This window comes from Rousettus aegyptiacus, unplaced genomic scaffold, assembly GCF_014176215.1.
Source record: "Rousettus aegyptiacus isolate mRouAeg1 unplaced genomic scaffold, mRouAeg1.p scaffold_m13_p_14, whole genome shotgun sequence".
In the NCBI taxonomy this organism is placed as follows: domain Eukaryota; kingdom Metazoa; phylum Chordata; class Mammalia; order Chiroptera; family Pteropodidae; genus Rousettus; species Rousettus aegyptiacus.
The window spans coordinates 26,803,367-26,827,185 of record NW_023416289.1 but is presented as its reverse complement, the minus strand read 5'-3'; the positions used below and the strand labels follow the sequence as shown (position 1 = coordinate 26,827,185).

Sequence of the window (23,819 nt, the reverse complement as noted above, 5' to 3'; positions counted from 1 at the left end):
ATATTGGGGTTCTTTTGAAAAGGAGATTTGCCTCCTCTTTCACATTTATATAGTCAATCACATATATTATGAACATGTTTATTAATTTTACTTTCTACATTTCTTTCATGAAGCAACACTATACAAATAGAAAAAGCCTTAAACATAAGACTATGTTGGACAGATTCATATGAGTTTCATTCCATAGTACATTCCGGAAACTAAAAAACTCTTCAAGCCTTTGTATCTTTGAGATTAATTCTAAAAGCTTTTAAGTTGCTCTAGAAATTTGTAACCATAAAAACCCTAAGTGGGCATATAATGACAGCACCGAAGTAGCCGAGGTCTGTTTCTTGGACTTTCCAATCGCTGTACTTCCATCATTTTTCAAACCTACTCTTTTAATGCAGGAATAGGCATTATAGGAGGGGACTGGGGACCCCACGCTGGACCCCAAGTGAGCTCAGAAAATTCTGGATACTTCAAACTCATTCTCGAGATGAATGCCTGTGTGTTGGAAGACAGCTCCGTAACTGGGAGTTCTCCAAATAAACCCAGTTTTTAAAGGATATGTAATAAAATTGTGAAAATTTGAACCTTATATAAGTGTTATGAAAACTTAACAGTTAACAGCAATAACTGTTAAGAACAGAGGCCAAAAAACCGTGGCTTAAGAGTTAAATCTGACCAGCTGCTTGTTTTTGTGCAGCCAGCGAGCTAAGAATGATTTCCACATTTTAAATGGTTGGAAAAAAATCAAAAGGAGAATAATATTTCATAACATGTGAAAATTATGTGAAATTCAAATTTCAGTGTTCATAAAGTCATAGTGGAACTCAGCCATGTTCAATTGTTTATATGTCGTCTGCGGCTGTTTTTGTGTGATGACAGCAGAATTGAGTCACTGTGACCGAGACCATATGGCTTGAAAAATCTAAAATACTTACTCTCTGGCCTTTCGCAGAAAAAGCCCGCCAGCGCAGGGGCTGGTGCTCAGATCAGTACAGCCGTGCCCCCTCATCTGCGCTGTCACTTTCTGCAGTTTCAGGTACCTGCGGCCAATTGCAGTCTGCAATAGTAAATGGAAAACGCCAGAAATAAATAATTCATAATTTTAAATTGCGTACCATTCTGGGTAGCGTGATGAAATCTCACGTTGTCCTGCTCCATCCCACTCTGGACGTGATCTTCACACTGTAGATGCTCCCCGCCCATTGGTCACTCAGGAGCTATCTGGGTTGTCAGGTTGACCGTCGAGGTATTGTATAACGTGTGTTCGAGAAACCGTATTTTACTTAATGATGTCACATTTACATAACTTTCATTGCATATTCTAATTGTTGCATTTTATTATTCATTATTGTAGTTAATCTCTTACTGTGCCTCATTTATAAATTAAACTTTATCATAGGTATATATGTAAGTATAGGAAGAACAGCATACATAAGGTTCAGTACTATCCTTGGTTTCAGGCATCCTCTGGGAGTCTTGGAATGTATCCCCCATAGATACTGGGTGACAACTGGAAAGGGCTTTTTCAGGGAGAATTACATCACTGATGTTGCTTAGACGTGCCAGCTCTTGGTAAAACAAGCAGACTGATTTTTAGTTGGTTGTATTATGTTTTAATTTCTAAAGCCCGGACACTCCTTCTGTCCCCCAGTGCCTGCAACTACTGGGATGGCCACTACTGCCCCCTACTGTCCTTGGTGTGCTTCAGCCCACAGGAAACAGCCTCTTTGTGTGGAATGCAACCGCCTCGGGTATTATTGAAAGTGCACACACAAGACCCCAGCGTGTGAGAAGTACAAGGGGATCTAATCCTTCTACTGCCTTGGCTGCAGGTGGCAGAAACCTAACTTGAGTGAGTAGAAGTGAAGAGCTGGGGTTATTCACTCCTGTGACCAGCCAACAGGAGGGTGGGCTTGGCTGGGCTTTGGGACACTTTGCTCTCATGGAATTGTTTCTTCTTTTCCATTGGCCTCAGTGCTCAGACCATCTGCTCCATGAGGGGCCATGCCTTACAAGCCATCAGCCAGTCCACAGCCCTCAGGCAGGGCCAGGCAGCAAGGGGCTCTCTTCTATTCCAACTTGGAAAATGGCCAGGAAGCATCTGATTGGCAGGGAGGGTAGGGACAAAGATGGGTAGAAATTGCTCATAAAGATAGCAGACTCTGACCCAAGAAAAGAAATGTTTGGATTGCCTCTGAGTTCTTTTTAGCCTGGAAATCCTTGTCTGTTTCTTTACATCTCACCTTGTTCTCCTGCTATATCTCACCCTCACCTGTCCTCATTTGTTTTCCTGTTATCTTTCTCCAGACTTCTCATCCACAGCTAGCAGCCCCAGTCCACCTTCTCCCTTTAATTTACTTCTCATTTGTCAACTCATTCAAGGAGCGGGGAGTGATGAGAGCAGGGGCTTTGTCATTCACTGCCGTGTCGCCAGCACCTGGCATGTAGTAGATGCTCAATATGTACCTGTCAACTGGAGGGACAGGTGCCTTTGCCACTTTGGACCTTGTTGTCCTATCCCCACAAGCCTAAGATTATCAGGGTCAACCCCATAGTCTAGGGGTTCCCAACCCCTGGGCCGCGGACCAGTACCAGTCTGTGGCCTGTTAGAAACTAGGCTGCACAGTAGGAGGTGAGCAGCAGGCCAGAGAGCGAAGCTTCATCTGTTTGCAGCCACTCCCCAGTGCTAGTATCACCGCCTCAGCTCCACCTCAGATCATCAGGCATTAGATTCCCATAGGAGCACCTGTCACTGGTGCCAAAAAAGTTAGGGACTGCTGCATAGTCTGCCAAATCGGGTGTTAACTCATTGCACTGGGAACCCTGGGCAGTTCGCCGGGCAAAAGTAAAGAGAGTTTTCATAGGATTTTTGTGAAAGGTGATGCAAAAACGGTGTTTTGACAAGCTTGGTGCAAAGCAGGGCCATATGTGAAGGGGCCAGAATCAGGTCTGGGCTGCAAAGTAGACCCAGCTCCTGTTCGCTTGGGAAGCACAAGTCAAAATAGCTGTGGGATGGTTATGTCCAGAAATTCCCCATCTGATGCTCTGCACCCAGGCTGAAAATCCAGATGCTTCTCTGCCAAAGTGACTTACATCCTCCAGGAGGGAGTTGGAAGTTTCATTCTTACTGATGGAATTTCAAATAGTGAAGTTTCTGCTAATCTGACTTTAGAGTTCAAAGTCCTTTTTGAGTAAAAAGTCATTACTTTAAGAAGGGGGTTGTTTTAATACTACAGCTGCAGCCAGGGGTCCTTGAGAAGTACTGTTTCTGTGAACTCTGTAGCTAGTTTTGTGTGTGTTTGTCATTCTAGCCTGATGAACAGTCCAGGTGATGCTGAGATTCCCTCTCTCTCAGTCTAGGGGCAGGATAGATCTTTGTGGGTTTAGTGTGAGGGGTGGGTTGGAGGAAGCAAAGAGGCCAGGAAGGAGGCCGTCTTTGTGGTATCAGGTCTAGGTCTAGCCTGGACCTTCGTAGGGAGGTGGGTGGATGCAGGACATATCTTGAAGGTAAAACATTTAGTAAGTAATGGCATATGAGGAGAGAAGAGGAGGCATCCAGGCTGGTTCCAAGTCTCCGACTCGGGCATGGAAGGTGGTGTGACCTGCACTAAGGAAGGCGGTAAACAGGAGAAGCAGTTTTGGAGGGAAGAGGCTGGGTTTGTGTTCAGCTGAATTTGAGGTGCGGCCTTGTAGATATGCCTGATAAACAAGTGGACATGTGTCAAAATGCAGGCTAGAAGAGCAGGAATTGAAGTCAAAGGGAAGGTTTTCATGAGGAAGGATGTTATCCAGAGAGGAGAGGTGAGGAGTGGGATGGCCATAGGGAACAGCATGAGGACCCGTGGAACAGAAGCCAAGAAAGACTAAGAGAAAACTGTAGGGAGAGACAGGGAGAAAAGCCAGGAACCCAGCCACCTGGACACCCAGGGAGGAGGGCTTTAATAGGAAGGTGGGAATTCCAACTGCATATCACGGCTGCAAATGCCCATTAGATTAAGTGACAGTGCCCCTGGGGCCAGGTTTCAGTGGTATGGGGACAACCGTCGTGAGACATTTTGGAGTGATGGTGGGGTGGGTAATAGCTAGAGAAGGGCATGAGGGTCGAGGAACGTTTATTTACCGAGACTGGAGAGGCTTAAGCCCGTTTAAATGCTACTGGGAAGGACTGGTAGAGAATGCAGGCAGAAGACACCGTTACAGGGGGAAGTAAGTGGCGGGCTGCGGGGCAGAGGTCACAGAGGAAGGACAGGAGCCCCAGCTCTAGTTAGGAGGGAACACTTTCTTCAGGGTGCGAGGGGCCTCCACAACCAGTGGTGGGGAGCATGAGGGGTGTCAGAGGAGAGCTGCCTGGGTTTTAGTACACTGGGGACTCAGCAGTGGAGGGTCCTGAAGCTGAGTTACCCGCCTCTTTTTTCTCTTTACTGTTTTCTTTCGGACCCACCCTCCTCCTCGGGTTATCTTCAGCCCCCAGTGCAGCCTGTTTCCCCATCTACTCCCTCACCCTAGCCACACCCCTCCCAGCAACACCCCTTCCAGTCCCAGCCCTCTCCCAGCCACACCTCCACCCCAGCCACACTCCCCATTCCAGCCACACATCTCAGCCATAGCCCTGCTTCTCTCTCAGCCCAGCTACTGTTCTCCACTCCAGCCGAGACACCCGTTCCCTTGCCAAGCTGGCCTCCCTGGTTTCTCACCTGAATCATCGGCCTCTCTCTTTCCCAGCCTGTCTCCAACCTCTTTTCCAGTTTCTTCCTCAGCTGCTCCAGCATAAACCCCGCAGTCCCAGCCGCTTCTTCCAGCGGGCAGCACGCTTATTCCACCCACATCCCCCCACCCCCCAGTCCCAGCCCACGGCCCCGCCCTTACCCGCCCGTGACGTGTATTGCCATTGGCTGACTCCTTTATAGGACTCCGCCCCTCAATTTCCACTTCTGCGATTGGGGCAGATGGCCATCCGTCAGCGCTGTCGCCCAACAACGGGGCTGGCTGCTTTAGAAAAGAAAACCTTGAGCAGCCTGACCGGAAAGTGAGTCCTGGTCCGTCCTATCGTAGGCCAGAGGTGAGCTGAGTGGAGGCGCTGGCCGGACAGCAAGGGTAAGGATCAGGGGCGATGGCCCTGGTCCTGGGAGCGAAGGTGCCCGGAGTCGCCTGGGCCCTGTGCCTCCTTGGCTGCCTATGCTTTCGACCCCAGGGTCGGGGAAGATGAGGGGTGGTGGCGGGGACAGCCGTGAGGATGGGAGGGTCTCCCTGAGCGGTCAGTCGGAGCACGGAATCACCCCGTACCTTCCGTCTTTTGTGTGGTGGAGATGAGAGTCCCGGCGGGTGCCATCCCTAGGTTGGAGGCCAGCTGTCTGGGAGAGCAATAAAACTGGTATAGATGTGGGAGGGACAGAGGAGCATCTGTAGGGAGAGGAGGTGTCCTGGGTAATGCCGGAGTGTGTGTGTGGAGAGGTGAGGGGTGAGGATAGGGGGAATCTTCCTCCTTGTATTCTGATCACAATCTATTAGCTTTCCCCCAGGTTAGTTGATCATTAAATTCAGGGTAAAGGAGAGAGGAAAAGAAAGTCCTCGTAGGCTGATACCTCTGCAGATGAGCCAGCGGGGTTCCCTGGAGGGAGGAAGCCAGCCTTGGGCAGGGCAGGTCACCTTCTGGCCAGCAGGGACTCTGAGCTGCCTGAAACTGGTTCAGGCTCAAGCTGACCCTTTGCAACAGAGCTGTTGGTTTGGAGGTGAGGGCTTTAAGTGCTTCTGTCCAGAGGAAGTGGTTGGACTCTTCTCAGAGAGGCGTGACTGAGGGCCAGGTCACCACTCTCAGGACAGTGGCCCCTTGGAGTTTGGGGGTTAGGGGTTGGCAGGTCAGCATGGAGAGCCCCCCTGGCATAGGAGCCAGTGGAGAGGCTCTGAGAAGGGGTTGGCTGAGCTAGTCTAGGATGCTAGCTGGAACTGCAGGCCCCAATTTACAAAAAAGGGCTCCTGGCTCCCTCCCCAGCACTGAGAGAGTTTGTTGCTTCCAAGTTGGGCTGTTTCTCCTGTTCCAAGGCAAGAACTCAACCTCCTCTTGTGGGCTCATCTGTTTCTGTCTCTGGCTCCAGAAAGCAGAATTAAATGCCGCGTTACCTCATTTAATCCTTTCCACCTCATTACGGGGTTGGAGGCACTTTCCCCATTTTATTAAGGGTTCAAAAAGGCCTAGTAACTTTCCCCCAGTCATATAATCAACAAATGTAAGCACTTGAACTCAGATTTGCCCATCTTTGCTTATACTACAGCTTCTGAGAGGGGAGTGTTCCCAAAATGATTCAGTGCCATTCATTGTGGATCCCGCCACCCTGCCCCATGATCCCACATCCTTGGAAGCCAGAGTTTCTCACCCTCTGCCCTACTGACATTTGGGGCCAAGTAATGCGTTGTGTGGGAGGGTGTCCTGTGCACTGTAGGATATGGAGCAGCACCCCTGGTTTCTACCCACCATTTGCCAACAGTGATTCCCTCCCCAGTTGCATCAACCAAAAATTATTGCCAAATGTTCCCTGGGGGACAAAACCATCCCTGGTTGAGAACTACTGGTGTGAGCAATCTTAGAGTAACATTGAGGTGTGTCCTCCTGAAAGAGAACTTGATATATGTAAACCTATAGAAGACTCAGGCCAGGAGAGGGTTGTTTTATGCACAGTTTGCCAGGAAAAAGCCTATCCTGCATAGTGAGCTATACCCAGGACAGTCTCATGAGAAAACCATTGCAAGGACTGAAAGAAAGTTCAGGAACTTGAGTATGGGGAGAGGTAAGGACACATCAAAGTCCTTCATGTCCTCCCTGAAGTTGATTAGAGATTTCTGGTGTGGTTAAAGCGATCGAAGCTAGGACGGATGAACCAGGGAACACCTTGTACCATTGCCATTACTTCATCTGGCCTTGCAGGAGCTCTTTAAAAGGAGGTGGGGTTGTCCTTGGAGCTGTTTTGAGGTGTGTCATTTCACCAGTGCCCTGCCGATGGTGGGGCAGGGGGTAGGGGCATGCTGTTAGAGGCTGCCCCTCCTTCCATAGGCCTGAAGCTCCTACCTGAGGCAGCCACACACCCTTCTCCCTCCCACTAGAAGAAAAACTGGCGTTGCCAGGGGGCCCTGCTTCTGGGCCTTCCCAGGTCTCCTGGTGCTGACCTGTTCCCACCCCCATGCTGATGGTCTGCACCTCCTGTGCATTTCTGCCTTCCCTGTTGGCTGCTTGCCCAGCCTGCTCCTTCCTCCCTGGGCACCTTGGAGTACTGGCCGCTCTGCACTGATTTGTTTTCATACAACAGTAGAGGAAGCTGTTTCTACTAGGACAGAGAAGGAGGTGGGGCAGGCTGGAAGCGAGGGGCAGACAAGGGCCCCCCTTGCTCTGTAGCCCCTTCTGGTATCTTCCCCACAGTAGACCTCACCTCGCTGATCATGTGTGCTGTGCCCACTTCACAGGTGAACCACCTGTGGTGCCTGAAAACCCAGCCAGACCATGTCTTGACTCCTGTGTTCTCAGTCTGATCCCCACAGTGCTTGTCTATCTCTCCCTGTTTGACAGGATGCTCCTGCAGGTCTAGGCTTGCCTGAGGCTTCTCTGATAAGGCCTGGCCCAGGAGATGCTTAGCTATGTATTGAAGGAATAGATTTGAGTGCCGACTTTGGAAAGTGTCCTGCAGGAGGCAGTAACCATGCCCTCTCAGTGGTACGACCCCTGAGTCCTCAGTCATGGAACATGTGGAAACTTTCAAGGAATGGCATTTAAATGTTGGTGGCCTTTTAGCCCCAGCCAAGGTCGGTAGGGCAGAGGGTGAGAAACCCCTTAAAGAAGCTGATATCCCCTCATAGAGCAATTCCTTGGGTTTTGAGCAGGGAAGAAGCTGTCTCAGGATTCTGGGAATCAGAGTTGCAGCATTCAGATGTCTTTGTTAAGGAGAAGCCAGAGGTGGCGTTGGCTCGAGATCTCGTCCTTGCTGTCAGCTCTCTCTGGTAGCTTCTGGGCTCGTTCTCTGGGCAGGGATGGCTGAGTGCATTTCTTCCTCATATATGCTGTGTCCCTCTTGTGGCCCAGGCCCTCCTGGGGCCTGTTCTTGGGCAGGCGACCCATCGTGGGTGGTAGAGTGAGTGGCACTGATCAAGGGGCTCCTGAGTGCTATGGGCATCTGGGTGTGAGTTTCATGGGAGCTGAATGTGAAGGGCTAGGGGCTTCTCAGGATGTAGGCCAGTCCAGCCTCCTGGGATTTGCACGTGGGAGCCCACAAGGTGGTGGAAAATGAGCTGGTCCACCTGAGAGGCCAACAATGAACGACACACTCTGTGCCTGGGTGTGCCAGGCTGGCTCAGGTGCTGGGCCGATGGCCATAGGACAGTCTCTTTTGTGACTTTCAGAATCTAGCCAACCAATTAGGCATGAACCTGGGTGCCGGAGGTGATGGGGTGGCGTGGGGGGGTGGGGCAAGCAGAGTGAGTGAGGATGGGCCCGTCTCCTTTTAAGTGAAGGCAATAGTCAGCTCTAGGAAAGTCACAATGCTGGGTGATCTTGGAACCCAAAGGCTGAGTAGGACAGTGAGATGCAAAGTAAACAGCAAGGGTCCTCTGAGCCAGACAAGGGGCAGAAAAAACTTCCCAGAAGGACTGGTGTTTGATGTCCCAAGTGGACCACTTGCCTCCATGAGGCCAGCTTGGGAGTCTTCCTGGGGTGGGCATAGCCTTGAGAGTTTGGCTCTGAAGTGAAGTTATACTAATGTCTCAAAAACCTTTCCTTCTCAGGTATTGGGAAGACTTCATCTCTTCCAGTGTTGAGGTAAGTCATGGGCCTTCTCATGTCACACACTGTAAGGTTTTCTAGAGAGAGTGAAAAAGCTGGATGATCTTTGGTAGGAAGACCCTATCTAAGAATGAAATGAATTCACTAGAGTGCATTTTAATACATTTAATACAGTGCTGTGTTCTTCCTAATTATAACTTGAACCCCTTTCTGTTCTTCCTGCACTTTTGTTGAAAATTAAGATACCGAGGCCATGAATCACCCTCGATCCAATCTGAGCCCTCCCTTTGAGCCTTCCAAGAAGGCAGCCCCAATCCTGTCCCAAGCGCCCCTCACACACACTTTTACTGAGACCCCCACGCTTCCTCGCTGCAGCAACTTGGAAACGTGGCATTGACCGCACAGGCTCTTGCTCGACTTTAGCCAGTGAGCATGGTCATACAATCTGTTATGATTTCTTCTGGGCATTACCTTAGGCCACTTCATAATGCACGCAGCACGTAAGATATGAAATTAACTGCCGTAGCAATGATGTGAGTGTCCTCTTCTTCTGTTTTGTACTCTTTCCTGTTCTCTTTTGGAATCAGTGGGTATTTAAAAATCAAATGATGTTGGATCATTCCCTAATAGAGTCCTAAATGATCAGGATGTTTCTTGGGATCCTTAGAAGAGTTGACAGAAGAGGATGGGCCTGCCTTGGTGTGGTTGCTTGCGCTGTGTCCCTGAGGGGCCCAGGTGCCAGTTGGTGCCATCCCCTGTGTCTTAGAGATGAGGAGAGCCTCACGTAGACTGGACCTTGAGCCCAGGGCTGGAGGTTTCCTTCTTGGCTCTTATGCTGCTGAGAAACTTGAGGAGTGGAAGCAATCAGATCAGATGGCCCGTGAGTGACAGCTCCAAACTGGGTTGCGTAAGCCCGCATTTCCAGCCTGACTTTGCACGTGTGCTACAGTCTGACTCCAAAGAGCCCTCTGCAAGAGCCTTCCTATCCCGGGCAGATGGGTCCCTCTGTTGTGATGGCGGTGATAAAAATGGCAGAAAAATAACAAGAGCGTTAAAGAGGAAATAGAGAAATGGGAACCTTGTGCTCTGCGGCTGAGAATAGAAAATGGAAAACTGGTTGGTGATTCCTCAAAAGTTAAACATCAGATTTTACCATAGGACCCAGAAATTTCACCCCTAGGTCTGTACCCCCAAAATTTGAAAGCAGGGACTCAAGCACATGTGAAGAGTGCTGTCACGAACATGTGTGTACAATACCCAAAAGGTGGAAACAGCCTAAATGTCCATCAACAATAAATGGATAAACCAAACATGGTATCTCCGTATGCTAGAGTATAAGTCAGCCACGAGAAAGGAATGGAAGGCTGACACGTGCTATGTCATGGATGAAGCTGAAAAATCTTCTGAGTGACAAGAAGCCAGTCAAAAAAGAGCCCATATGAATGGTTTCATTTACGTGAAATAGCCAGTGTAGGCAGGTCCTGCAGAGGCAGCACGTTGGTGGCTGCCAAGGGTTGTGGGGAGAGGAATGAAGAATGACAGCTAATGGGCCCAGGGTTTCTTTTGAGATGATGTTACCAGAGCGAAGGGGTCCGTCTGCCTGTGCACGTACAGGTTTTGTAGCAAAGAAAGCAAAGGTTTATTTTAGAGAGTTGCAAGTCCCAGCGAAACAGGCACACTACCACTCAAAGACTAGTCCCCCCATCCCCTCACCCCAGGTGTCTCATGGGGATAGAGTATATAGGGAAAAATCATTAGCCATGGAAACTCAGGGAATTGGAGTCATGGGCGCTACTGATTGGATAGGGCTGGGGCCATTAATCATCACCCCCATTTCTGGAATCAGCCACGGCATCATCCCGTCTGGTCCCATGGTGGTGGGGCTGTTCCCCCTCCAAAGGCCTGGGGCAGAAACACACCTAAAGCCAAGATATTATCCTTAGTTTAACCGAAACTTAATGTCCTCTTGATCAATAGGCATGAAGCTTTATTCTTAAAAGATTTGACACTGGCCAGAACCTTATCTCCTAACTCAATGGTTGAGGGAATGGGTACACAGGGCAGAAAAAGCAAGTGAGTCATAATGCCGTTATACGAGGTAAAGCTTGCTTGAATCAGAAAAAGCTTTCTTAAAGAAACAAAGCCCGTGGCGCGGTCACAGTGATGGAACTAGACAGAGGTGGCGTTTGCACAACACTGCGAATGCGCTAAATGCCACCACGTTGTACACTTGAACATGGTGAATTTAATGTTAGGTGAGTCTAACCTTAACCCAATTTCCCCTTGAGGTTTTGAACAGCCGGGACCTGATGGGCCCGTTACCCAGGCCTGGTGCCAGCTGAGATGGCCTGCCCCTCCGTTGCTGACCTGGTGAAAGACTGTTGATTGTTGGTTTGACTTAGTTTATGGAGTGCTTGTCTTTCCAGCAATTTCACCAACTTGAGTTTCCAGATAAAGAACAGGAATTAAGAAGTTGCCACATTTGCCTCTAAAGAGATTTTTAAAATCTGACTGCTTTTTCTTTGAATCCATGGATCTGTTGGCATTTGACCCCATTCTGTAATGAGGTCTGTGATAGTGAACAAAGGTCACCAAAGGTCACCTGCCTTTGGGTACTAGTCTCTGCAAATATTCCTAAACTCACTGGCTGGAATCTCAGGAGTGAGAATTAACTTGTTAAATTATCACAATCTCTGAGGTAGGACTGTTATTATTCCGATTGTAGAAATAAGGACATTGAGGCATAGCGGTTCAGTAGCTATACGGCTAGTAGGAGGCAGAGCCAGGATCACAAAGGAAAACTTGTCAAATAGCGTGTTCTCTCTCTTGGTGATGTTTTCAAGGTGTTGATTTTATTCAACTAATGTAATTTGTGGGTAGAAAAAGGGGCCGCATCCTAAACCTGACAGGCTCAGGGGAGACCTGCATTGCAGGCCTTACAAACTGAGACTGAAAGTAACCATATAGAATGGTCTGATCATAAAAATCCCTAATTAAAAGTGTGTCATGGCAGGCAGTCACATCCTAGGCTTGTAGCTTCCGTCACAAAGGTCAATTTTTACATTAAGGGAGGCTTTCTACTGTCTTTTTTGCATCTAAGATAACATAGTTTTGAAATATCAGTGTAATCTTTTCCAGACCCCTCAGAGCACAACCAGAGAGGACACAGAACCCTTCACTATTATCTTGTTCCCTGAATACTACTATCTCTATATGCTTTAAATGTTAATTAACTCTCCCGTACCCACCAATGTAAAAGAAGTATGTGTCTCTTCGTTTTACATTTTATCCAATCCCAGAGATCCCCCCTCCTTTGCCTTCTCCCACTCCCTCAATCTACCTCCCACAGATTTCACGTGGCTTTTCTTACGTCTCCTCCTTTGATTCTCATGTGTAAGAGGAACTGCAAAACTGCCATTCTCTGGAGCATTTTCTCCGTTGAGATTTTGCTTCCTGGCAATTGTCATCAGTTTGGCTTGAATAAACTGATAAAAATTCTCTACGGGTTTGGATATTTCTTAGATTGACATGCTCGTCCAGACTTAGAGCTGTTTTTCAACTCAGTTTTTTAAAAAATGAATATTTAGGCTAAAATACTGATTTTTTTTTCACCTTATAATTATATCAGCTTAGGAACTATGTTTTCAAATAAAGAAATCCAGACTGGCAATTATGAGCATGCTTTCGGATATCATAGGAATCAGGTCTGGGTTTTCACAATTATTTATATTAACTGTTAAGTTCCACGACCTTGAGATAACATTACATTGCTCTGATGCACTTTAGTCGAATTTTGCAGCTAAATCAATATTTATCAACCAGATCATATAATTATCAACATTTATTTTCTATGATTATGACTTGTCGATTTTTTTCTTTAATTGGTATCTTTTCCCTCTGCAGAAAATCCCGCCAAGTCTAAGGAAAGATGGGAAATAGCAGAAGCCGATCAGGGCAGAATGTATGTTCACAGTTTCTTCCCGCAGAGCGGGCTGAGATGGAGAGATTGTTTGCTACGCTGTCATCGGAGAAAAGCAGCTCAAGTACCTCACCCAGATCCTTCTCTCTGAAGGCATTAAAGGCAAGAATAACCATCATCAGTTATGTTTAGTCCAGAGCAGGAGTCTGCAAACGACAGTCCCAGGCCAAAATCAGCTCTCTGTTTTTGTAAGACAGGTATATGGGAACACTAAAAAATTTTCTGTAAAGAGTCAAATAGTACATATCTTCAGCTTTGTGGGCTACTTTGGTCTCTTTTGCACCTACTCTGCTCTGCCTTCATATTATGATGTTTTGGGGACATCTCTAATTTGACAATGACCAAAGGGGCCAGCCTTGCTTCCCATCTCTTGACTATTGTCTCTTGATTTGCCTCTGGGTGACAGACTGCCTTAGCAAGATTTGTAGGTCCAATAACCACAAAGTTTCAGTTGTTCCTATGCCTTTAGGATTTGTAAGTTTTTGATGTCCTAGGAGTTTTATGGTACTTCTAACAAAATGATGTTTCAAAATCAAGGTTCACCTGACAAGGAGTTAAAATTTCCTGTTTCCCCATCTTTTTGCCCTGTTCTTTGGGGCTTTTAACCGCGTCTGAGTTCTCAGACTGAGGCAAGACACTGACAAAGAGACAACATCAGCCCATCTTTTGGGGTGGGATGAGGGTGGGCAGAAGGAAAGGCAATGCTGGAAGGCATCTAACAGCCTCCTCTTCTAGAATGGGAGTGATGGGGCATTGGGGATCCCCCAGCATACTCACTTTACAGATGAGGAAACTGGCCAGGTTGGTTATCTGGGCACAGCTGTGTGGCATATATGCACATGCATGTGTACACACATGTGCGTGCACTTGTGTCTCCACTAGACCAAAAACACCCCCGTGTGCCAGGTGACCCACCACGCTGGAGCAGACAGAACCAGACAGGCCAATTAAGGACTTGACTGCAGAGTGGGTGGCAGCATTCACAAGTGTCTATCAAGATAGCTATGGTTAAAAGTTGATCAGAAAACCTTGGCAACTGAATCAAGTTTCCCTTGGGAAGGAATTCAAGGATGCTTTTCCTCATAGAACTTTGAAAACACTGACAGAAATAGATATGCTCATTTTGAACAGGGGAGTGGGAATCTGCTTTACAATATTATTATCACAGTGTTGTCATAGTGTAGACAGAGTGAGTTGTTACAGGAGAATCCAGTTTGCAGATCCTACTATATGATGGTAGTTTATGATTTAGTTCATGGTTTGCTTTCCCTTGCCATTTATATGTAATCCCTGGACCAAATCTGATCTGATGTTGGAGTCAAAAAGAAAACAATATTTAAAGAATGTTATTGGCAAGACATTAATCAAGACCTAGATTTTAAATTTAAATAAAAATTAACTAAAAATGCATATTGAAAAAAAATGCATGCTGAGCACAAAGAATTGCATGAGAAGTGAAAGCTAGCTAATGTATTTGGAAGTCCCTAATATATAGGAGGCAAAATTAGTTATACACAGACATATGCTAATAAATTCAGACATGTAAATGGCAGCTATCAGAGTATAGAATGAGGATGATGTTCTTAGGAGAGTGAGGAGCAGATGATGGCCAGTCAGGAATGACATGGCCAATCTGGGGAGACTGGGAAGTTTGGAGGGATGGGAACAGATTGTAGAAGAGTCTGATGGCCAAGATGAGCCACAGGCCAAGACACATTAGGTGTGTGGGTCCTTGGGTAGTGTGATACCCTTAGACGGGAGAGGAGTGGTATATGTTGGGATTCAGGAAGGTGGATGCGTCATGCCATAGCAGTGGTTGGTCTTGGTCCCCTTGTTTATTTTTCTGGGATCCTACCATGTTTAACTGGTTCCCTGTCTAGCCTTTTCTCCTGCTTGTCCCCAACAGAGCCACATTGGAGAAGCTCTTCCCCCAGAGATGGTCACCAGATTGTACAATGGCATGCGGAGGGTAGACCCAGCGGGGAAGGCTAAGGGGCCCAGCGAGAGCATCTCCCAGGAGCAGTTCACGGTTTCGATGTCCCACCTGCTGAAAGGGAACTCCGAGGAGAAGAGTCTCATGATCCTGAATATGAGTTCCGTCACAGAAGGTCCTGTGAAGGCAAGAGACGTTCAAAAGGTAGAGAGGCCATGTGGCCCATCACGGCCATCCCAAGCAGTCTCAGTGTCCTTAGGTGGGGGACTCTGGATGACCGAACAGCTGGTGGGGACATCGTGGAGATGTCTGCCCTTTGGAAACCCTAGACCACATAACTGGTTGAGGTCAGAGCTCTGGATAAAGGCCTGGGCAAAACTAGACCAGCCAAGGGTATCATTAGAAAAATGAATAGCTACCTAAGTTATATCATCTTTTCTTACATTATGACATTGTAGTTGGCATTAAAGAGAGAAAACTCCCCTTCCCTTTGTTGATATGATGTAGGTCATTGGTCACAGTGGAAATATTATTAATGGTAAAATTGTGATCTTCAAGTTTACAGAGGATCTGGTTGGCTCTGTAGTGCATGTGCTAAACCACAGACAGGAGCTGAGAGGCTGGACTCAGAAGAAAGCCTCGGGCCCCCCGCCCAGGGTGCAGGTGCTGGCTGCTCAGCTGTTCTCCGAGATGAAGCTTGCAGGCAAGTGCCCTGTGTGTGCTCTCACATGGAGGCCTTGGCGGTGTAGGGTGGCACCGTGCTGTCTCAATTACTGTAGCCTTGTAGTAGAGTTTTGAAATCAGAAAGGGTGAGTCTCCATGTTGGGAGGACCGTTCAGATTGTCTAATTGGTTGGCATACAATTGTTCAAAGTATTTCCTCATAATCCTTATTTTGCAAGGTCCTACTTTCTTTTCTGATTTTAGTTATTTAAATCTTTTTTTTTTTTTTTTAATTTTTGGTCAGTCCAGCTAAAGTTTTGTCTATTTTTTGTTGATATTTTCAAGGAGCCAACTTTTGGTTTTGCGGATTTTCTCTGTTTGTCTAGGCTCTATTTCGTTTATCTTTGCCCAAGTCTTGTCTTTCCTTCCTTCTGCTTCTTTTAGGTTTAGTTTGGTCTTCCTTATCTAGTTTCTTCCCTTCCCTTCCCTTTCCCTTTCCCTTTCCCTTTCCCTTTCCCTTTCCCTTTCCCTTTCCCTTTCCCTTTCCCTTTCCCTTTCCCTTTCCCTTTCCCTTCCCCTTTCCCTTCCCCTTCCCCTTCCCCTTCCCTTCTTTTTCTTTTAAATTAAGGCAGCTACTTTGTTTTGAACAAGTGGCATAAGCAACTGAGCGTGTCTCCCTGATCTGAGATCTCGCCCTTCCCTCTCCACTCCCTTCCATGTTTCGGGAGAGGAGCGTGCTGTGTCCAGCCAGTCCTGTCATCCACTCTTACACTCCCAGGCAGGCAGGCAGGCATGGCATTGACTAGAATCTACTTAAAGCTGCCGAATCGGGTCCAGAGGGGGCAGTTAAACAGCTACACTCGGGGAACTAAAGCTCATCCAGGTTCAAGTGAAAGTCATGTGCTGACATGGGACTATGGAACGGTGCTGATCTTGAATCAGAGGAAAGGAATGTGATCGTCCACATTTCCACAGTTGCTTCTGTGTAAAAACCAGTTTTATAGCTCCTTTCATTAAAACATATTCTGATCAAATAATCTAGCAAAGGAAAGCTCCCCTAGTCTTGTCTACAATATAGAAGAGAGGAGAACACAGTTCTCACGCTCAGGACCTTCACAGTGGGTGAAGGGGTGTGCTGGCCCCCAGGGAGCACTGTTATGCCGTCTGAGCCAAAAATGCCATGTACTCCCCCTAACTGGCTGCTTCGTACACCTGTTCTCCCACAAACAGCCACCTGACCTTCCCGTACTTCTGTTCATCAGTGTGAAGCCATGGTAGATCCCCATGGGTAGGGTGCTTATGTCTCCCATCTCCACGAAGAGGCAGACCCCTTATCCTAGTCATCTCTCACAGCAAAGTACCTGCTGCCATCCAGAATGTAGAGGATATCATCATCCAAATGTAGATGCTCCTCATACACCATTTTGATATTTTCTCCATAATGTGGCAGTTTATTTTTGCATATGGTTATTATGTCTATCCAGGAGTAGTTTCTTTTCTAATCTTTTCTAATTCTGGATCATTCCCATATTTGTCAGCATCCAGCTTCTAGTACAGGACCCCAGGATGGTGCAGCCGCTCCAGCCTGAATGCATGGTGGGGCTGTTCAGGGTTGTCGGCAAACTCATTCAACTACCAGGCCTGCACCCATGGCAGGGTGGGTTCCACTGGTACCCCGAGCTGTACCCTGACCTGACCGTGGCCAGGCCCATTGATGGAGCCAGGGCAGGAGGCCTTTACCTAGTTTCTTAAGCTAGAAGATTAGGTTATTGATTTGTGATCTCTTCTTTTTCAACACAGGCATTTATGGCTATAAATTTCTATCTAAGTACTGCTTTAAGCGCATCCCATAACTTTCGGTATGCCATGTTTTTGTTTTCATTCATTCTCAGTAGTTTCTAACTTCCCTTATGATTTTTTTCCTTTGGTCTATTGGTTATTTAGAGGTGCATTATTTAATTTTTACATGTTTGTACATTTTTCAAATTATAGTGTTACCGATTTGCAATCTTATTATTTTGTGGTTGAAGAACATGTTGTATGATTTCAATTCTCTTAAATTTATTGAGTCATGTTTTATGATCTAACATATGATATGTTCTGGAGAATGTTTCACATACAATTGAGGAACTTGTGCATTCTTATTGTTGAGTGAGAAACAGTATCTATTTAAGTTTACTTGAGATTTAAAAATACCTCATGGTGGATCTCTTTGCAAAGCAGACTTATAAAGGTATTACTGTTTTATTATAAAGCCGGGTTTAAAAATGGAGTTTGAAAGCAGGTTATAGTTCAAAAATTAATTTAAGGGAGGTATTTAGAAATTGGAAAGAATAACAAAATATAATATATAACTATATATGTATATGTATAAGTGTATAACAATATGTATAAATGTAACCAGCAGTTTGTCTTCTGGTGTCACCACCATGTCATCTCCAATCGTAGCAGGATTATAGATGCTGTTCTGAAACAACTAAGCATAATTTGTAGTTAATGAAACTTCTTCCAGATACACTATAGGAGTACCAAATAAGTGACCAGCCACTACCCTGCCTCGGCTGGAGAACAGCCCGGTTCTACGTCCTTTCCAAAGGACTTTGCTAGGGCAGAAGCCCTGGACGAGTGGCTTTTGGTGTAGCGCTATCAAGAGCAACTGCTGAGAGTGTCCTGGGATGAGGCTGTGACTGCCACCTGGGCCTCTGAAATGCAGCCTGTTGTAGAGAAAAAGATAAGAGCGTTGATGTTGAATTGTTTAGGTTCATGCTGTCCAACAGATATAATTCAAGCACCAAAGCAAAACATACATGAAATTTTAAATATTCTAGTAGCCACATTAAAAAGAAGCAAATGAAATTAACTTTATTAATACATCCAGAATATAATTTAACATTGGCCATCAATGTGAAAAAATGATTGCAATTTTGTACATCCTTTTTTCATACCAAGTCTTTGAAATCGGGTGTACATTTCACGCTTGCCACACATCTCAATTCAGATGAGCCACACGACGCGTGCTCGGAAGCCACATGTGGCTCTCACGTTGGACAGCACAGGTTTAGGCGAGCAGACGTAAGGAGATGTAACCATCCACTAATACTGTTTTTCCCTCTCCTAGACGGCAAGAAGCTGCTGGGGCCTCAGTGGCTGGACTGTGACTGTGACCAAGCTATGATCGAGGACTGGGTGTTCAGGACCCACCTCGTGGCCACGTTCCTGAGTGTGGTCATCCACAGAGGCTTTCTCTTGCGCTTGTCCCTCGGTCTGACCACCCTGGTCCCTAAGCGTCAAGTTGACCAGGGGCAGGAGTTTGAGAGTGTCCTGGATGTCCTGTCGGTCATCTTTGTCAACTCCCACCTGCCCAGGGAGCAGCGGCACCGCTGGCATCTGCTCTTCTCAACCGAGCTCCATGGGCACAGCTTCGCCCAGCTCTGCGGCCGCATCCCACACCGGGGGCCCTGCGTGGCACTCCTCGAGGACCACGACGGCTATGTGTTCGGCGGGTTTGCTTCCTGCTCCTGGGAGATCAAGCCTCAGTTTCAAGGTAAGACTTGGCAACAAAACTCTGCTGGTAGCTTCTTATAAGTTCTGTTCAGACAGCTGTGGTGTGGAGACCTCTGGGCACCCACAAAGTATGTGAGTGTTAAAAAGCATGTGAGCGTTTCTTCCATCTCTTCCTCTAAGTGTTTTCTAGATGCGTTTGGAGGACAGTGAAATGTAGTGGTTTAATGCTTCATGGATTTCTTTTTTGATTCTAATGTTAGAGCCAGATAAGCAGGAGGACAGGTATCTTCACCTCGAATTTAAGATTTATTAAATGATGCCAGGTCCAGGCCATGGGAGAGGTTGGGCTGTGGGTACCTCACAAGGGATCAGGAGATGCCGATTCTTTCAGATGGGACGTTTTCTCTCATGGGACCATCTTTCCTGGAACCCATGGCGTGTCTGCTTTGCTGCTTCTCCTGTGGTTTTTCAGCTTTGTGGTTTTGCTGGAGTTTGGAAGTTCTTTGTGGGATCGTGAATGCAGCAGATAAATGGCTCTCAGTAAATTCTTCCCCTTCCTCAAAGAATGCTCTGATAAACATTTTGAAAACACTTGTCTGCTGGGCAGTGGATGGTTCATCTACCCAGGGGTAAAACTGTCTTCCCAGGGTTTGGTGGCACTGCGTGTTCCCTGGTGCATGGCCCGGCTGCCCGAGTCTGTGTTCTCGGTAGGAACCCTCGAGAATGAATGGCTGTGAAGTGGAGGGCTTTTCCTAGGGGCTCTGAGACCAGATACGGCCTGTTCTCACTCCCATGGGCGAAATGAATTCCCGGGAGGGTCCCTCCCATTGAGAGGGCGAGGTTAATGCCCTTCCTGGCTGGGTCAGTGGGAGGGAGGACCTGAGATGCAAGAGGGAGGAGAGAGGCCCTACGCTGCACATCGGAACCAGACGGTCGTCAGCTCTCATTCATTCTGCCGCACCCCTGCCCCCCACCGCGCCTCTGCTCCCCTCGCTCTCAGCAGTGTTACGCAGCTGCCTCGTCACTGGCCCTCTGCTTTTAGCCTCGTCCCTCCAATCCATTCACCACATCCCAGAGAACCCGATGTGCTTGAACAGACCCCACTGCCCTCAGGAGGGCGCACCTTTTATCTCTACCCTCACGACCCACTCCTGTCCCCTTGCATTCCGTGTTCCGTCTCACAGGACTTCCCGTGGTTTCCAGACCAGGCCGCGTTCCCTCTCGTCTCAAAACTTGGCTCATGCTGCTTTCTCCCTCTTCCACCTGTTTGCGTAGCCAGCTTCTTGTTGGACTCGGCCCAGGTCACCTCCTCCAGGAAGCCTTCCCAACCATGCGAGGGCCACGTGCTCTCTGTGGCCCTCTGTCATACCGCATACCTCTGGAATTGTTCCCGTCTTCCTTCTGCTAGGCCGAGCTTCTGCCACTGGGGCAGCCATGTCCAGGTACAGAGTTGCCATCACAGGGGAGGTTTAGCAGCGACGGGGGTGGGTGGAAGGAATCATGAGGTTAAGGTTGGGTACCTCTATCCCCAAGATCCTGTTATTTCTAGGATTTTTTTTTTTTTATCTTGGTTTTAGAATGTTCCAGATCATTAATCCAGGTGCTGCTACCAGCTTTTCCCCACCATGTCAGGAGTCCCCAAGACCATCCACCCATCAGTGATCCGCAAGGAAGACTCACGGACTCAGCCCATAGCTGTCCTCATGGCTACGATTTATTACTGTGAGAGGATACAGAACAGTTTTATTATGGATAAAGCTGCTGCTTCCAGCTCCTTTAATATTAACTTCAAGTTGGATCTGCTGGGTCTAATGTTTTTTTAACAAGCAGAATTAATCTTCCCGAAGAACAGCAGAGAAATGAATTACCAGGCTTTCCAACTTGAGTTCATTCTGTTCTGAAATGTGAGAATGGAATTCCAGCAGAGGGCAGCTTTGCATCATCGAGTCTGGTCAAGTTCAGAGAGAGAGAGAGAGAGAGAGTTCTTGTCCATTTGTCCCAGAAACGATCACTTCCGATGTCTCAGACTCGAAGTAAAGTGACAGCCACTGGCTTCTTCAGTTTTGCTCTGTCTTCTGTGGTGCAGTTGAAAGGCTTGTGACGTTGGACTGAGCACCGAGCCTCGTGAGTCTAGCTCGTGTCCTGGGCAAGGTGCTTGGTTTCTCTGGGCTTCGATTCCCCAGAATTATGTGAAATGGCGCTGTGGGAAAGCAGTGTATAAATTGTCGCAGTGGGTGGTTGTCGAGTACCATCGTTGTGAGAGTTAGATAGTTAGACGGGGAGGCTTGCTATTGGCATGATTTTTTTTTTTTTTTTTTGCTGGTAATACTGACTCTTTGGGTCCTTGCGTCCTAGAGAGTAACCTTTCCCCACATGGCCTCCCTGATGGACTAGAGTGGGGTCTGTTGCAGCCAAGGGGCCTCCACTTTGTGGGCCTGTCCCCTTTTTTAGCATCAGGAGCCCGTAAATGTTGGTCGAAAGATAGTCTCTGGGTTGCAAACCAAAGCGTTGCTATGCCCAGCTCCGGGGCAGTTCATAATGTCTAAAACTGCCCCCAAGCTGCGGGGGCTGCCCAGGTCCCTGGACTCAAGCCTAGAGTAAAGCCCCTTGTCACATGGCTCCAGGTGACCTCTCCAGGCTCGTCTCCCTTCTTTCTCTACCCCAGTGCTCACAAACTCTTCAGTAGGGAGAAGGGTCCCCGTTGCGCCTTGTCCTTGTTGGTCCGTCGTCCAGGGAGCGGTTCTCACCTCAGCCTCCATCTCCGCACTCCCCGCCCCAGCCTGGGAGGCACCACCCCCACCCCCCCACTGCATCCCGCGGATCTGTCTGGCTCGAGGCCTGAGCTTCGCTTGCCTAACTCTGCGTGCCTGGGCCTTTCTTCTGCTGAGGGCTAGCCTCTCCTTGGGGCTCGAATACCCCTTTGAGTCCGTCCTGCATGTCCTCCCCATTCGTGTTCCCCATTTATTTCCTGGATCCTTCCTTTCCGCTTCACGAATGGCCTGACCCCAAAGTACCATGAACTGGATCTCGTGTTGGCTTCTGGGGCTCATTTTGACATCAGGTGCCCTTCACGATGTCAGCAGGCCTTTGGGCCACGCTTTCACAGCGATGGGGGCATCTCTGGTTTGGTCGCCCCTGGGGGCCAGGCGTGGCCTCCATCCCCCTTCCCGATGCTGAATGTGCTTCTGGAATGAAGGAATCAAGGAAAAAAGGGAGCTGTCATTTCTACAGTTTTGTCTGGTACCTTCTTTCAGTGGCATTGTGGTCACACTCATGCCTTTGGATGAAGGTAGATGGTCACCTTTCATTGCCTGTCCCCTTCCTTCCCTCCCTGTGGGGCAGCTGTGTGTCTGCAGGTTTTCTCTCCCCTCTGGATGAGGTGCTCTTTTAGGCTGGGGACAGCCTTATGCAGTGTCAAGTGCTGACTTGAGGCCTTGCCAGCACCAAATCAATACCTGGAGTGACCGCCTGCCTCCTTGCTCCTAAAGTAAAAGGCACCTGCCCTTTCTGACTTGGATGCATTTTTCTGGTGAACAGCGGGAAGAGTTCCCATCTCTGCTTTCCTGGTGAGAGCTAAAAGGTGTCCCCAGCAAGCATATGTCACATTCCTTTTTAGCGGTCACTCTCACCCTCTCACCCGCTCACCCTTAGCTCATACTCTGAGGATCTAGGCAGTCACAGGGCCTGTCCTCTGCGAGTCCTGGGAATTGCCCACCGGTCTGAGATGTCTGAGCTCCTAAAGACTCATGTGACAGTCCTTGTTCCTTTGCCTTCTGAGTGGTGGCTTGTTTGCAATTCTGGCTTCTCTCTGCCTGGCTCAGACCAGTGAGCCTGCTGACTTGCACTCTGGTCACTTGCAGGGGATGACAAATGCTTCCTGTTCTCCATCTCCCCCAACATGGCTGTGCACACCTGCACGGGCTACAACAACCACTACATGTACCTGAATCACGGGCAGCAGACCATCCCAAATGGACTGGTGAGGACTGCAGAAGGGCTGGGGACGTCCTGCCTTCGTGATGTCCACCCCCGGTGGAATCGATCCTGATATCCCCAGGCCGACACTTCCCGCCGTGTCAGGGGGAGCTGTGTGCATTCACTTACACAAGCATGCTGTGTTCTGTTCATTCTGGCTGGGCTTCAGGACCCTGATGAGTGACAGGAGTAGGAGTCCAGACACCTCAACGATTATTGTAGTAACTTGTAATAGGATATGTAAATTATACCCATCTATATATTTCAGAGTTAAAAAAATAGAAGAAAATTACATTCACTTCTCAGCCATTCTCATCTCACACTCGTACTTAGACTGATGTGGGCTTAGGGTCTGATGTTCAGGCTGAGGCAATGCTGCTGATCTTTTCTTCGCAGGGCATGGGAGGACAGCACAATTACTTTGGGCTGTGGATCGATGTTGACTTTGGGAAAGGACACAGCAAGGCCAAGCCCACGTGTACCACATACAACAGCCCTCAGCTGTCAGCCAAAGAAGACTTCCGGTTCGAGAAGATGGAGGTGTGGGCGGTTGGAGATACCTCAGAGTTGAACCTGGTGAGCATCGGCATTTCTCTACTTTCTTGGCTTTATCCCTTTTACTGCTCCATCTAGAGATAGTTTATTCCAAATTTGTTTGCAGTAGCTGTTGCTGGCCAGAGGGGTGCCAATTGGTGCACAGTGCAGAGTGTTGTGGGGGTCCGTAGAGGATGGGGTAGCAGAACAAACGGCCCTGGAGAGGCAGGGCCCTACCCAAGGTGGGAACTGGGGTGGGTGGGTGGTCCATCTGCAAGACGAGGAGGGCTGGGTTTGCTCTTAGTTCTGTGCTTCCATGATGAGTCATCGTTTGGCCTTCTGTGCCTTGTCATCTCCCAACGATGGCATGCCAAGGTGGAGGGACCTCAGTGAGGGAGCCAGAGCCCCCACCATGTTTCCCTGTGGCACCAGGAGGATATGGATCCACTCTAATGATCTTGAAACCAGCAGAACAGCACA

The 23,819-nt window shown here is 48.1% G+C and overlaps 1 protein-coding gene across 4 annotated transcripts in view; it reads left to right on the top strand.

The window, feature by feature from the left end:
- Positions 1–1,656: 1,656 nt before the first annotated feature.
- Positions 1,657–23,819, top strand: part of MEAK7 (MTOR associated protein, eak-7 homolog) — a 34,315-nt gene continuing 12,152 nt past the window's right edge. Inside the window, exons 1-8 of one of the 4 annotated variants that reach the window (XM_016165928.2) lie at positions 1,657–1,843; positions 8,755–8,788; positions 12,656–12,833; positions 14,638–14,868; positions 15,223–15,367; positions 18,445–18,870; positions 22,691–22,809; positions 23,202–23,381. In XM_016165928.2, the coding sequence (XP_016021414.1) occupies positions 12,681–12,833; positions 14,638–14,868; positions 15,223–15,367; positions 18,445–18,870; positions 22,691–22,809; positions 23,202–23,381 (1,254 nt within the window). In that variant the 5' untranslated portion in view covers positions 1,657–1,843; positions 8,755–8,788; positions 12,656–12,680. Of the gene's footprint in view, positions 1,844–4,955; positions 5,086–8,754; positions 8,789–12,655; positions 12,834–14,637; positions 14,869–15,222; positions 15,368–18,444; positions 18,871–22,690; positions 22,810–23,201; positions 23,591–23,819 lie in introns of those variants that run through there. The other 3 variants (XM_016165927.2, XM_036231526.1, XR_004954254.1) reach the window with 3 other exon arrangements.